Source organism: Typopeltis vanoorti, chromosome 13, assembly GCF_054136105.1.
Source record: "Typopeltis vanoorti isolate ZY-2024b chromosome 13, IOZ_Tvanoo_1.0, whole genome shotgun sequence".
Lineage (NCBI taxonomy): Eukaryota > Metazoa > Arthropoda > Arachnida > Uropygi > Thelyphonidae > Typopeltis > Typopeltis vanoorti.
The window spans coordinates 108,929,730-108,945,593 of record NC_143561.1 but is presented as its reverse complement, the minus strand read 5'-3'; the positions used below and the strand labels follow the sequence as shown (position 1 = coordinate 108,945,593).

The following is a 15,864-nucleotide window of genomic DNA, read 5'->3' as shown; positions in this document are numbered from 1 at the left end:
CTTGGTCACTTGCCTCTGAATCCTCTCTGCCACTTCCTCATCCCGAAGAAACCCATGGGACCAGACTTGACCACAGTAATCCAGGTGTGGGCATATCAACGCCTTATAAAGAGGAATTACAAGTTCCTTATCTCTACTTGTTAATGTGTTCTTCACTAGCCAAGTAATCTTATGTGCTACCTTAATAATATGTTCTCTAAACTTTAACTCTGTCTACCACCATCCCTAAATCTCTAGCTTGATCTCTTTCCTGGAGTACAGTGCCATCAATGTAATCAACTTCACGTAATCTATTTTCTCCAAAGTGCATAACTTTACATTTTTCGACATTAAACTGATGCCAATTAACTTTTGCCCACACTGACAGCCTATTTAAATCATCCTGCAAGCTCTTCACATCGCCTTGATTAACTATTACTCTACCTAATTTTGCATCATCAGCAAACAACTGAATATTTCCTTTCAGGTTATTTCCTATATCATTTATGTATAAATTAAACAGCAATGGTCACTGCACTGAACCTTGTGGCACACCACTAATCATCTGTTTATGCCCGATTCTGAACCTCCATATATCACTTTTTGATATCTGTCCAGCAGCCACCCTCTTATCCACTTAACTAGTGTCATATCCATCCTCATTTGTTCTAATTTGCATAACAGTTACAAGTGGTAATATAATAAGTTTACTTTAATCCTTTATCCAAGTGAGAGCAAACAAAGTTTGCACCTGAAAATATCTTCAAGACTGAATATGGTGTTGTACTATCTTACCTGGGTAAGTAGTACAACACCAAGCAACTCATAGCAAAGGTGGAGCAAGCTACCAACACTCCTATCCCAGTATCTCCCATAATGCAAAACACATCTCCTTGCAGATATATATAATGTAATGCATTAATAATATATATTTATAATATATATTATTATATTCATTTTTAATATAAACTGACTGTAAACCCGAGAATTATAATAAATTGAGATTTATTTGAAAACATAACATGTTTCGTCGAGATTGACTTCATCAGGCGTTAAGAACATAAAAAGATATTAAAAGACACTGAAATAAACATTGAGACACTCTAAAGCTATACAATTATAAAGTTATGATATTCAACTGTAAATTACAGTTATTATGAACTTGAGCTATAGTCCGTGTTAAAGTTCTATTGTTGTACACTTGTGCATGTGTGGAACCACACGATAGTATCTGATAGTAGAGCTGAAAGAGTCAGGCAAATTATAGCTGAGATTATTGTTCATGTGAAGAGGGTCCAAGGTGATTTCTTTTGACTCTACAATGCGGCGTTCTACCTCATCATGGCAAATGTGTAAGTTTGAAGTTGTTGTCCAATTTACTTCATGTTGGTGGCTTTTGTTGTTCGTGTTTATTGAAAACAGTACATGGCCTGACAGGGCAGTTGCTCTGGTTCTCTTATAAGCAATGTCTTCCTCGAGACATAGGAGAATAGATTTCTCGGTTTGGCCATAGTAAGGTTTTCCACACTCACATGTGACTTTGTATACACCTGGAAATTGTAGAAGGCTGCAAGATTGTTTATAGTTGGTGAAACCTGATCTTATCTTCGGAAGAGTCGAGAAGCACGTTTGTATGTTGAATTTCTTTAAGATTCTACTCAGTTTTTTGGATAGTGTGCTGATATACGGCAAGGAGATATAACCTTTGGAGTCATTCTGTGTCTCTACGTTGACAGTGGGATAACTGTTTGTTGATACTTTTTAAAGAGTAGCCATTGCTTTTAAAGGTCCATTTAAGATGTTGTGTTTCTTTTTTTTAGTTGTTCTTCATCTGACAGTACAGATCTTGCACAATTCGCAAGAGTTGATATAATACCCAACTTTTGTGCTGGATGGTGATGTGAGGACGCATGCAAATATCTGTCCGTGTGTGTTGGCTTTCTAAACATAGAGACTTTTATTGATTCAGGCGTCATGGTGAGTTTAACATCTAGAAAACAGAGGGAACTATTTTCTTCAATCTCCATGGTCAATTTTATATCCTGATGGAGGTTGTTTAAATGGTTGAGAAACCTGTGAAGATTCTCAATACCATGCTCCCATATGAGGAATATATCGTCCACATATCTAAGCCAAATTCTTGGTTTTAAACTAAAAGAGGAGATTGCCTTTTGTTCAAAATCCTCGAAAAAAATGTTGGCTAATAGGAGAGAGAGGGGGCTTCCCATAGCTAATCCTTTGACCTGTTTATATAGTTTACCTTCGAATTCAAAATAGCCAGAGTTTACACAGTGAGATAGTAGAGAGAACATTTTATTTGAAATCTTGTTCTTTAAAATATGGAGAACTTCTTGTGTTGGAATGTTGGTAAAGAGTTGGTAAAAATCTCACCAAGATGTCAGAAGATTTGAGTTTAAAGTCCTTGATTTTAGAGACAAAATCTGTTGAGTTTTTAACATAAGAAGAAGATTTTCCCATATAAGCTTTTAACGATGAAGCGAGATATTTAGATAATCTGTAGGTGGGTGAGTCAATACTGTCTTCTATAGGTCTCAGTGGATAGTTTTCTTTATGCCTTAGGGAGACCATAAAGCCTTGGAATCAGTGGGTGTAAAGAACGGATGGGAAGCCATGTATTTCGTGGAATTTCTGTGGTCTTTTGTAGGAGATTATTGGTTCTATTGTGTATTTCTCTTGTTGGATCCCTGTCAATTTCCGAATAACTATCTGACTCTAACAATGTTAAGATTTTTTCTCAGTAGTCTGTTTTATCTAGAACTACAGTTGCATTCCCCTTATCAGCTTTTAAGATGACGATATCCTTGTTAATCCGTAGATTTTTAATTGCAAGTCTCTCACCAGGGGATATATTACCAGAAGGAGTTGTTGATTACAAGAATTGCTTCTATGCGAAGTAAACTCGCGTCTGCGGTAGGGAGTAGCGAAGCTGCTTTCTCCATCTTAGTTAAAAGTAGTTCTTTAGGAATGCATTTTGGTGCCAACACAAAATTTAGACCTTTTTCGAGAATTTTCTCTTCATCGGGACTTAGCACATAAGCGATTTGTTAATCACCAAATTTTTAAGTCTGTTATGACAATTATTTAGAGTAGACCTTTCTTGTCTTGACTTCAGTAAGTTGAACTTTCTGATTAGCTTGTGTTTGTTTAAGTTTTGATATCGTAATGCGCGGTGTGTACTTAATTCTTTAATATAATCCCAAGATTCAAGGTCTAAGCAGGCTGCTAATTGGTTTTCTAATGCTGTTTTTTCTGAGAAAAGCAAAGATAAATTGTGTTTTGTATCGCAAATCCTCTCTGTTAAAAGATCTAGTTTAGCTTTAGTGTAAATTCGGTGCGGTCTTTCTGTAGTAATGATTTCTTTAAATTGTAGGAACTTCGGAATAATTGAGGAAAACTTACATCTTTTCAAGAAGATAAGTCTGTTGATATTCATTCCAATGCTGCTGAGTGTCTTCTGATATGCTTTCGTAAGTGCACAATTACCCTCATCAGAAGGGAAATGAAGACTACTACTATTAACTCGGGGTTGGGATATGTTCATTTTTAATATAAACTGACTATAAACCCGAGAATTATAATAAATTGAGATTTATTTGAAAACGCAACATGTTTCGTCGAGATTGACTTCATCAGGCGTTAAGAACATAGAAAGATATTAAAAGACGCTGAAATAAACATTGAGACACTCTAAAGCTATACAATTATAAAGTTATGATATTCGACTGTAAATTACAGTTATTATGACTATAGCTCAAGTTTATAATAACTGTAATTTACAATCGAATATCATAACTTTATAATTGTATAGCTTTAGAGTGTCTCAATGTTTATTTCAGCGTCTTTTAATATCTTTCTATGTTCTTAACGCCTGATGAAGTCAATCTCGACGAAACATGTTGCGTTTTCAAATAAATCTCAATTTATTATAATTCTCAGGTTTATAGTCAGTTTATATTAAAAATGAACATATCCAACCCCGAGTTAATAGTAGTAGTCATTATTATATATATATATATATATATATATGTATGTATGTATAATGTTATGGTAGCTTGCTCCACCTTTGCTACGAGTTGCCTGGTGTTGTACTACTTACCCAGGTAAGATAGTACATCATCATATTCAGTCCTGAAGATATTTTCAGGTGCAAACTTTGTTTGCTCTCACTTGGATAAAGGATTAAATTAAACTTATTACAGTCTAACCAAGTGAAAAATAAACTTTCAGTTATGTGGTATTCTGTAAAATGCCTTTGCAAAATCATCATGTAGCCATTTCCTTTATTGAAATCAGATGTTATTCTATTATAAAAAGTTTGTAAATTGCTATGGCATGACTGACCCTCATACAGTATCATATTTTTATCTACTCATTCTTGAATTCTCTTTTTCACCAAATTTTCTAATACTTTTACCACCATGCCTGAGATACTGATTGGTCTGTAATTTGCTACTGTAGTCTTTGATCCTCCCTTATGCAAAGGAATAATTTTGCCCTCTTTCTCTCTCAGCTCTGGTAGAGTTCCCTTGGAACTCTACCAGAGCTGAGACTTAAATTAAACAGTTTAGTCAAACTCATTGCCAGTTCTCTTGCACATTCTCACAAAACCCTAGCCATAGCTGATATCCCATCTAATCCCACAGCTGTATTTACATTGAGATTCTTTAATATTATAAGGATCTCCAATTCATTCATCTCTGTTCCCACATTAATGTCTGTCACATAAGTTAAAGCAGTAACCTCTAGGAAGATATATGATTGCAAAGTGGTCACTAAGTAACTCAACTATTTTATCCACTTCCATCTCCTTGTGACATCATCACTCATTAAGGTTAATCTTCCATAGTCATTCTTCCTCTTACTTGCCACATAACAAAAGAACTCTTTGGGATTTCCCTTGGTCTGCTTGGCTAGATTCTTCTCAATCTGATTTTGTCTTCCTTGCCATGCTGGTCACCTTTCTTGCCTGAGCCTTGTACTATTCATGAGTTTGTTGGTCATCTTTCTCTTTATACAGCCTGCACATCATTTTCTTCTTCTGAAGCTCGTGATTAATGATAACACATCCATCTAACTCCTACCCGATTAACTCTCCTTACACTAGGTATACAATTTAATACTGATTCCTCTAGATGACTCTTAACAATATCACATGTCACTAACATACTTACCCTGCAGTGTTTTATGCCATTGTACAGATTTAAGCTTTTTCTCACAAATATCCTTCTTGATAGAACATTCCTCATGTTTTACAATCTCCCAAGTCAAGACCGCATGGTCACTTTCTCCAATTGGAGGAAGTGTTATCACTTTGGTTATGGATAGCTTTTCTGATCCTATGACCAGGTCCAATACTCTCCCACCCCTAGTCCTCTCGAACACATGCTGCCTTAAGTAATTATCTCTCAGCAGATGTATAAATTCTATTTCCTTTCTGCCATGTGATCTTTCTTCCTTCCAGTCTATATCTCCATAGTCGAGTCCCCTATAATCACTTGGCCTGTACTCATTGTACTAATTTGGCGATGCATGTCATCCAGATCATCTGTGGAGCTCATGGGCCTATCGCAACAACCAACTGTATATTTTGTCTTATTGGTCTTAATCTCACACTAAATTGCTTCAAATGAACAGCCACTTTCCTGCCTGTCTCTTATTCTTTTTGATTGCAATACATCTGCTATCAGCAGCAGTATCCCCCCCATCCTATCTTCCCCGAAAACACTCCCTTCACATTCAATCCTTGTAACTACATTATCTGCTGTTTGCCAAGTCTCACTAATGCCTATAACTTTTGGCAAGGTTGCACTAACCAATGCCAAAATCTCCTCCCTCTTATTTGTCATACTTCTAATATTAGTATATAAAAACTGCAACATCTCTCCCACCCACCTTTACTTTCTGAATTGATTACCCTACTAATATTTTTGCTTGAGAGACTAAATAATTACTTTGAAAGATTGCTAAATGAAACAATGTCAGCATGGTGTTAGGAAACGTGAAGTAGAAAAAGCCATCAAAAACCTGTAAAGTGGAAAGACAGCTGGAGTAGATGAAGTTCAACTATAAATGCTAAAATACATGTTGGTACGAAAGTTTTACTGTGGTGGCTGCAGTGTGTGATTCAGAAGGCCTGGTCAGAGAGTCGAATTCCAGATGATTGGAATACAGCTCTTTTAGCATTCATCTATAAAAAGAGAAATAAAACTGAATGTGAGAATTGCAGAGGTATTTCCTACTTAATGTTCCTGGTAAGATTTATGTAAGTATACTTGAGAAATTGCTAAGAAAAATTGTGGAAGGGAAGCTTGAATCGCAAACTTGGTGGATTGGAATTCAAGCCAAATAGAGGTTGTCAGAATCAGATTTTCACTTTAAAATAAATAGTTGAGAAATCTTGAGAATATAACAAGGATTTGTATTTAAGTTTTGTAGATTTGGGAAAAGGCATATGAAAAGTTGCCAAGAAGAAAGCTCTTCAAAACACTATAGTTATATAGTGTAAATGGGACATTACATTGAGCAATACACAGTCTCTATTTAAGCTGTAAGTCAGCAATTAGAATTGAAGGAGGTACAGGGGATTAGTGTGTCTTAAATCAGGTGTGGGACAAGGGTGTACATGATCTCCACTGTTATTACTTATCTATATGGATTACAATATGAAGGAAAGTGGTATTAAATCTAATAACAAAATTGGCAATGTTAACCTAGCTCTTTACTTTGTGCAGATGATGTTATACTTCTAAATAAGTTCAGTACACATCTGAAAGATTCCCTGATTAAATTATTATTATTATGTGACACCTCCAGGGAGTCCAAAGGCTCATCGAGGGAGAGTATGCCAACAGCATTGAACAATTGATCCCTTCCAACTACTAATCATGCTGAAACTTGCTTAACTTTTTGCGAGCCATTAGTAGCAGAGGCTCTACCAATCGACCAACCTTTGTGCCAGTTTGATGAATCAGTGTTACTGAAACAAAGGAGACAAAAAGAGGTGAAATTCTTCTAAATAATAACTAAAGATGTTACATTCAGGTGATGATCAGGGAAAGGAAGGAGCAGCTACAGTCTTCAACACCAAACACAAAGATACTCATCTTGAATGGCAGTATGAAATCAATATCAAATAGGGCAATGTGGGAAAATATCAAAATGGGGAAATGACAATGCAATTTATTTGTGCCCATAAGTGTTGTAATAAATTTGGTATGGAAATCAGAAATAAAAAGACAAAGGCAATGACACATCAGTTGTATCCCGAATGGTGAACCTATACAGTAAGTAAAACATTTCAGCTATTTAGGCACAATTTTTAGTGAAGATGGTAAATTAAATATGGAAACAGACAACAGAATTAGTAAAGCTGGTATGGTAGAAACTCAGCTGAATGAATTTATATGGAATAAGAAAGAAATTAGTTAAAACACTAAATTAGCTGTATACAAGACAGTGTTCAGACTAATTTTAACTTATGAATCTGAGAGCAGGGTTAGAAATAAAACACTTGATCAAAGGCTGGAGACCACAGATATGAGGCTTTGGAGAAAGTAGTGAAGTGAACACATGCTATCAATGGCAGTATCATATTAAAAATGAGGATATTAGGAATGAACTTTCCATCATAAGCACTGAGGAATGTGTTAGCAGGGCCAATATTAGATGGTATTATCATTTAAACAGAATGGGAAAGGAAAGATTAGCAAAACAGGTATTCTTTACCAAGTTGGAAGTTAAAAAACCAAAGGAAGACCTAGATGTAGGTGGATTGATAGAGCAAAAGTGCCTTAAAAGACAGAAATATAAGATTTAATAATGTTGGAGTCTTAACAGGTAACAGATTAATTTGAAGGAAAATTGTTGATTGGAAGTTAGTACTGGTGTAACATTTTTATGTAGTACTATCATAACATCCTGTACAACTCCTGAGAGTATATATGATGAATTTGATGATGATGAATGGAATATTTTTTCCTATCTTGCAATGTTAAATGCTGAAGAAGTCAGTCAAATATCTGTCAATGATGCAGTGAAGTGTGTATAAGATTGTACTGTCCCACAATTCCAAAAACATGATCTCAGTTCCACACTGTCCAAAACCTTGGTGGAATTCTGAGTGCCAAACAGCCAAAAGAGATCAAGAGAAAGCATGGGTGTATCTCATAGGCATCCTATGACATCAACTCTAATAGCTTTTAAAAGTTCTCAGTCCAGAACACATTATATTAAATGTTAAGAGTTAAAATCAATCTTGGATCCAATTTACACCATCAATTAAGCCAATAACCAGTGCAAAAACTGTATAGGATAATATCCAAAAGATGCAATACAGAATACACCAATTGTACCCTGGACCATAATGGATATGTTGTTGCTAATCCAGAAGCTATTGCACACATTTTGGAAGAAAATTTTGCTACAATCTTGCCAACAGCTTCATATCCTCCTGAAGATTTAATATAGTAAGAACAACAAGAGAAACAGTGGCTAAAGTTTCTACAAATGGACTAGAACCATACTGATTTTTATAACTTATGCTGGTGTAGTATGGTCTGATGACATCCATTATGAGATGATTAAACATCTTCCATCACATTTTCTTGATCTCTTATTACTAAACAATAGATTATTTACAGCCAAAGAGTTTCCAGATTCTTGGCATTAAGTCAATTATCACTGTTGTCCTAAAACCGAAAGGATCCAACACAAGCAAGCAATTATCAATCTATCACTCTGACCAGCTGATTTTGTAATATATCGGAGAAAATGGTAAATGCTAGACTCCTTTAGTATTTAGAAAGCAAACCATCTCTCCAACACAATGTGGCTTTCATAGACATCATTGAAAATTGGACCATTTAGAAACATGTATAAGAGATGTATTTCTGAAATGAGAACATCTGGTTTCAGTAATTAACATGGAAAAAGTTTGTGATAAAACCTAGAAATAGATTATATTAAATTACCTGTATAACCAAGGTCTCAGAGGGCACCTTCCAGTGACTCATGTTTTAAATGCAGTTAACTGATCCTCTTTTCTCTCCTTGATAATGTCCATGTTATACTGGATGAAATACGCTGGAATTTTTAATAAATTCTATATATTTTTACACATGTCAGCAATGTAAGTGTTTTTGTATGCCAGCACATACTTTGTTTCAAATGGAGCTTTCTATAACACAAGTTCCCTTCATAATTTTTGAGTTATTTAGTAATTGGATTCTACCAAATATTTAATGTGAAAGAAATGTTAATTCAAAATTACTACAGAGCAGTACAGTACATTATTTTAAACTGATATGCAAATGTTATAAATATGTAACATGAAGCTTCCTATTTTTATAACTGTATTTTGCTATGCATAAAAGTGAGAAATTCAGAAAAAACATGAGTCATTACCTCATCAAGAGTTTCTTTCCAAAGTCTTGATCTAATTATAAAGATGACTTGCTCGTCTTTTGCCAAATTATATAAAGTACACACAATATGAGTACATTGGGTTGGACCACATACCTGTGAGGAAGGAAGGCAGAATGAGATATCTCAATAATAATCTATTCTATTATTAATTTATTCTATGATAACATAAGAAACATGCAAAGTGTGGGATATAAGTATAATTACCAGAATGTGTGTGTGTGTATATATATATATATATGGCTAGGTTGCGATTAATGTGATATTCAATTTAGTATGAACTATACAATGATACCAGGTCATGTTTAATGTGAACCAAAATTCAGTTAATGCGAGGCTAGCACATGCACAGGTGAGGTTACTGGGTTATTGTTAGGGTTTTAGGTGCTATTACTTCAGTCTGCACTTGTTTATCTTCGTGTATGCATGTGCTGCTGCCTGCTGTACTAACATTAGTTTTCATGTTTTGTTTTAATTGTTTTAAGAACCCATAATGAAATAGACAAAAAGAAGATCCCTTCAGATAAAAACACTATGAGTGCAAACAAGAAGAGGCCCAAATTACATTAGAGCAAAAAATTCGTGTGACTGAATGACATGAACGTCGCCACAGAAACTCCAAAATAGGATGAGATGTCAGAATGCCTGAATCTATGGTAAGAAATATTTTAAAACATACAGGGAAAAGTTGCATCAGCTTTTTTGTAGTTTGCAAACATCTACAAGAAATATAATTATTACAATTTATTTATTTATTTATGCTTATGGCTACATGAAACTGGTAAGTGAAAAGTACAATTTCCAGCAACAAATGATGAAAATCTTAACATATAAAAGTTCATTACATAAAAGGCACAACCAGCTTTCTAAGTCTTTCCTTTTTTTTTTTATAAATCAAGTAAAAGTAACTTGTCATAATCAAGCCAGGGACAATTATCATCCTGCTGTAACAAGTATGACAAGGCTGTATGTTCTCACAACACTTCACAACATAAATGTAGCTGTATCCTAGGTTTAATTAGAGAGCAGTTGTGTCTTGTGTGAGAAAACTTGATTCATTAGAGGAGGCCCATTTCACATTGCATCATCATCTTCTAACACGAGGGGGGGGGTTCTGTTGATACCATGACGAGGACTATGAGAGTGACTATGAGAATAACTTCTTCGTGGTGAGACGGGAGCATGATCTTCTGTTTCCTCCATAACCACCACCACCACCACCACCATACCAACTACAGGTCACGGTCCAGGCTGGAAAGGCCTCATCCATCACTTTGTGGATGTCCTATAGGCTACAACAGTGAAACTGGCACCTTGGGCAGTCGTACACAATATGAGTAATCGTCCGAGCCACAGGAGAACAATCACAATAAGGGTGATCTGACAGCCCCCATTTATGTAGAAGGTAGCCACATCTGCCCTGACTAGTTCTGATCCTATTTATTGATGACCAAATCTTCCTAGGAAGATCAAAACGAGGCTGCGGAGCACAGGGATCTTCTACCAGGAAGCCGTTTGTAGGTAGATTGTTGGACCAGTATTTTCTCCATATGTCAGATATTTATGGCAGCGCAGCTGAAGAGAGTTCATCCATGGACCAGAGAGGCTTTCTAGATTTGAGGCGAAGACTAGGTGGGTTTATGAGAGTCTGATGTAGGGGCAGGAGTGGGTTGCTTTATTAAATTCCTTAATTGAGGCCTGTCTTCTCCGTATGTGTGGTGGAGCAATGTTAGATAGAACAGGCAGCCAGGAGAGAGGGGTGCTTCTCACTGTCCCACTAATTGTGCACATGGTAGAGTTTAGCTGGGTGTCTATAATGTTAGTGTGTGTACTTCTTTCCCAGACAGGGGCACAATATTCCGCTGCAGAGAATGCAAGGGCTAGTGCAGATGACCTTAGGACTTCTGCACCACAACTCCAGGTTGTTCCAGCACGCCTTGAAATGATATTATTTCTGGTTTTAATTTTATTGGAGAGGTTGATGATGTGCCTTTTATAGGTTAGGCTTCTGTCCAGGCTCACCCCAAGATATTTTGGGTGAGGCTCGTGTTCTACCATTTTTCCACAGAAAGAAAGGTTTAGTTGTTGATTCGCCTCTGCATTGTACAGGTGAAATACTGAGGACACTGTTTTTGTTGGATTTGGCTTCAAGTACCACTGCTTGAAGAACTCTTCCAGGGTGTTCAGGTCTGTATTCAAGGTTAGTAAAGGAGGTGGATTGATGTAAGATCACTAGGTCATTGGCATACATATACAGGAATACCTTGATCTGGGGTGTAGGTTCTGTTCCATCTGGCTGAGTAAAGAATACCGTCCTGCTTGGCATCATAATTCAAATACAAGTTATATGTATCCATCCAGTTAGATAGATTATTACCATCCCGGGTGTTAGAGGAATAGCCCCACATGGTGTGATGGGAATTGAAGTCACCAACATAGATAGCAGGGTGAGGAGGAGGTTGGTCCATCTGATCAGGCCAGGATTGCGATGGAGGTTTGTAGACATTGTATATGGTGATATTTTGAACTTTAATACCTATGGAGAATTCTGTATCTTATTGGAGAGGTTGACTATAACCCAAAGGAACATTTTGGGTTATAGTCAACCCAAACCAGGTTGACTATAACCTGTCAAATCAGACCAGACTGGACTGAACCAGTTGCTAGGCCATGCTTGAGGTGGCAGTTATGAGACACGAGAATGAGTCCTGGGATCTTTAGTCTATTGAGGACTGTGTCAGGCACATGGGTTTCCTGGAGAGCCAAGACATCAATTACTTTATCTTCGGCTATTTTGCTGATGACTTCGGCTTTGGATTTAGATAGCCCTTCTATATTTAGGGAACATATCTTGAGGTAGTGTTGATTAGGGGACTAACATATTTTTCGAAGCTTGCCCTCAACCTAAACAAGCAATGCATTCCAATGATAGAAACAGAGAATCCTTTAACTGTATGGATTGAGGATTGCAATCAAAAATGAATTCCCGTTAGCAGTGCAACCATTCAAACAAAAGCTTTAAATTTGTTTAAGAAAGAGTGAAAGAAAAAAATAAAGTAGAAGAAACATTTAATGCAAGTGTTGGTTAGTTTGAGTGATTTGAGAATGGGGTCCAGCTGGATAATGTTAAAATTACCAGTGAGGCAGCCAGTGCAAATGAGGACACATACACCTAAATATCCTGATATTTTTTTTTTACAAAAATAATCAAAGATGGTGGATATACTGATCAACAAATATTTAACATGGCTGAAACCAGTTTATTCTCGAAAAGGATGCCTTTCAGAACTTACATTTCCAAGGAAAAAAAAACAGTTTAGTCTACACTGCTAAAATATTTCAGAAGACAATAAAGATGTTTTCATCAGTGTAAGCTTATCTTCAGGAATAATATTTAGAATTTTTTTTTTTGTCTTTATTTTGCTATCTATAACTACTTTGCAACTTTGTAAACAATATATTTAAATTATAAGTATACGAGGAATTCCCAGAATGCGCCTGTAAAAAAATCTACGTTCGGAACTATACATTGGTTTAGACAGTGTTCCCATTTTTGGAAATATGCCTGGAACTGTTTTTCCAGAATAATTTTGAGTTCTTTTATCACATTATGCTGGATATCAGCGATGTCAGAAAATCTTCATCCTTTTAGCACAGTTTTAAATATTGGAAACAGCCAGAAATCACGGGCAAATAAGCAGGATAACCTAATTTGGAAATCGATTTTTTGGCGAGAAACTCTCTCACGATGAGCGCACTGTGGCTTCATGATGGATAATCCACTTGTCAAGCCACAATTCAGGTCTTTTTCTCTGAACAGAATTTCATAATCTTTTCAGTACCTCTATTGTCGGTTGACTGTTTGTCCAATGAATTCACAGTGGACTATCCCCTTGTGATCAAAGAAACACACCAGCATGGTCTTGAACTGCAAACGTGACATGCTGCTTTTTTCGGATGTGGCGAACTTGGGGGCTTCCACTGCATGCTCTGGCATTTTGTTTCAGGATCGTACCAGAAGCACCAGGTTTCATTGCCCGTAATTACTCTCGGAAACGTGTGCTTATTTGCAGAAAGATCAGTCGCAACTTGAAGCCGATGCTGCTTCTGTTTGTCTGTCAAGATCCAAGATACAAACTTCGCAGAAATCTTTTGCATACCCAATTCTTCAGTTAAAATTACCCCGATTGTTTCTCGATACATTTGCAATTCATCAGCCATTAATTGAACACTTAATCATCTGTCAGACCATACCAAATTTCATACTCTGTTCACATTTGCATCCATCATTTTTGTTTTTGGCTGCCTTCTGGGGTCGTCGTCGTTCACATCTCCTTATCCCACCTTAGAATTTATTATACCACTCAAAGATACTTGACTTTTTTCAGAGCATCCACACCATATGCCACTTTCATCAGCTCCAATGTTTCAGTAGCAGTTTTGCCGATTTTCACACAAAATTCGACGTTAACACGCTGCTCCAAATTTCGATCACACATTTTTACGGCAAAGTTTACATGCAGATCTCTATTGTTTTTGCAATAGTCAACTAGCAAATGGCACTATCGGCTTGAGATTTAGGAATGCATCGGTTAAAACATACAAAGACGATAACTCGTGACTCCAACCAAATCACCACATGGGTTACACTATGTGGCTGTTCTGGGAATTAAATTGTCACACCTCATATATTTTTTTTTATGCTTTATTGTAATATTACATTAACAAATATATAAAAACTCATGTTTAAAATTTTTCATTGCCTATTTCTATTGAGCTGGAATCAATTATCATATTTTACATATAATTATAAGTTTGAATAGTGCAAATTTGAATAATATGAGCACTTCGTGGGATTCATTATCTGTGCTAATTCAGATTGGATGGAATTGACATTCTCCAAGGTCAGGTTGGATGGAATTGACATTCTCCAAGCCATGGGTTCAAATAACTCTCAATGCTCAAATCCACATTTTGAACTTTTGAACTTGTCCCCATTATTCTGCTTGATACTGCCTGCCAATGATGAAGCTTATCCTCGTGTTTAGCAATATATTAAAGTCCTTAATAGCTTGATATATAAGTTATGATTCTTCTGACATCTCTGTGATGAAAAACGTGTAATGGATGTTCTGTTTTACATGCACTAGAAAATGAAAGTACATTCACATTCAGCGGAATATCTCTCCCTTCCTTTTTCTATTCCTTTCTGAATAAGCAGAGAGAAGAGGTGATATGCAAGTTAGTAAAGGAGTTTTAATGGACAGAGGTCGAGGAAATCATTGAACATATTGTAGTGTTAAGATCTTTAAATATCTTAACACAATTTTATTTGTGGAAAATATTATTTTTAGTTTAGGTAATTGAAAATGAAATGAAAGATGTACAAAAATATCATTATGTTGAGAAAATTATGTTAAAACAATATTTTACTGTAATAATAAATTACAGTATAATAATAATAACAGCAATAATCATTAAGTGGAAAAGAAATTTCATCATAATGCAAATAAACATATCCATTGTGATATGCTGTGATCCATAGAGAATACAATATATGCTCTACTGTGATGTTTGAATACATTTTATAAATAAAAAATGTATTCACATGAACAGCTGATGGACAAGAGAGACAGGAAAAAAAAAAAAGAAACCGATAGAAGAATATAAGGAAGAACTGGAAATATTCCCATTAAGAAATTAAGAAACATAAGGAATGAACAGTTCAATTTTGTGGATTTCTTATTTGTTCAAGTTCCTAATGAGAAGTTTATGTAGCTTCACCATTGTAATTTTTATTTTTTTTGTGTGAAGATTAGATGGAAAGCTATTCAACATATAGTTGTCTGTTTCAGTGTTTGGATAGCTGTATTTTATTAAGAAAACTGTTAATGTTTTAGGTACTTGTTTTACATTGCAACTGAATAGTCACGAAGTAGGGCATATGTTATTATTATTATTACATATGACCTCCATGGAATCAGAGACTCATCATGGGTGGTACACATTATCACACATAAAGCTCATCCAACCTGCCTTAAACTGAAACAATGAGAGTGGAACTGAACTGCCAGTTCTACATTTCCTGCCCATTCATGAAATCTATTCAAATCCTCCTTAATAACTGTAAGGCCATAACACCTGTTCAAGTCTGCATTGATCTCCCCAATTTTCCATCATCTGCAAACAGCTGCATATCACCAGTTAAACCCATTCAAATATCATTAATATACGAATTGGACAACAATGGTCCCAAAACTGATCCCTGAGGTACACCACTATAGACCTTCCTCTTTTGGGATACTGCATCCCCATATACAACTTTCTGATACCTATCTGACAGCCAGTCACTGATCCAACTCAGAATTCTGTTACCTAATCCCAACCATTTTATAAATGAAAAATTGACATTAAATACGTTTGTGGCATACACAGGTATGAATT

The 15,864-nt window shown here is 35.8% G+C and overlaps 1 protein-coding gene across 2 annotated transcripts in view; it reads right to left on the bottom strand.

Moving 5' to 3' along the window:
• The window catches only part of LOC150100462 (integrin alpha-PS2-like), a 511,813-nt gene that overhangs the window by 54,366 nt on the left and 441,583 nt on the right, over positions 1-15,864 (bottom strand). For both annotated transcript variants that reach the window (XR_016549302.1, XM_090403279.1), the window contains exon 27: positions 9,403-9,516. Coding sequence is in view for 1 of the 2 variants with exons in the window: in XM_090403279.1 (XP_090259405.1) it covers positions 9,403-9,516 (114 nt within the window). In the remaining variant the exon portion in view is untranslated. The remainder of the gene's footprint in view (positions 1-9,402; positions 9,517-15,864) is intronic.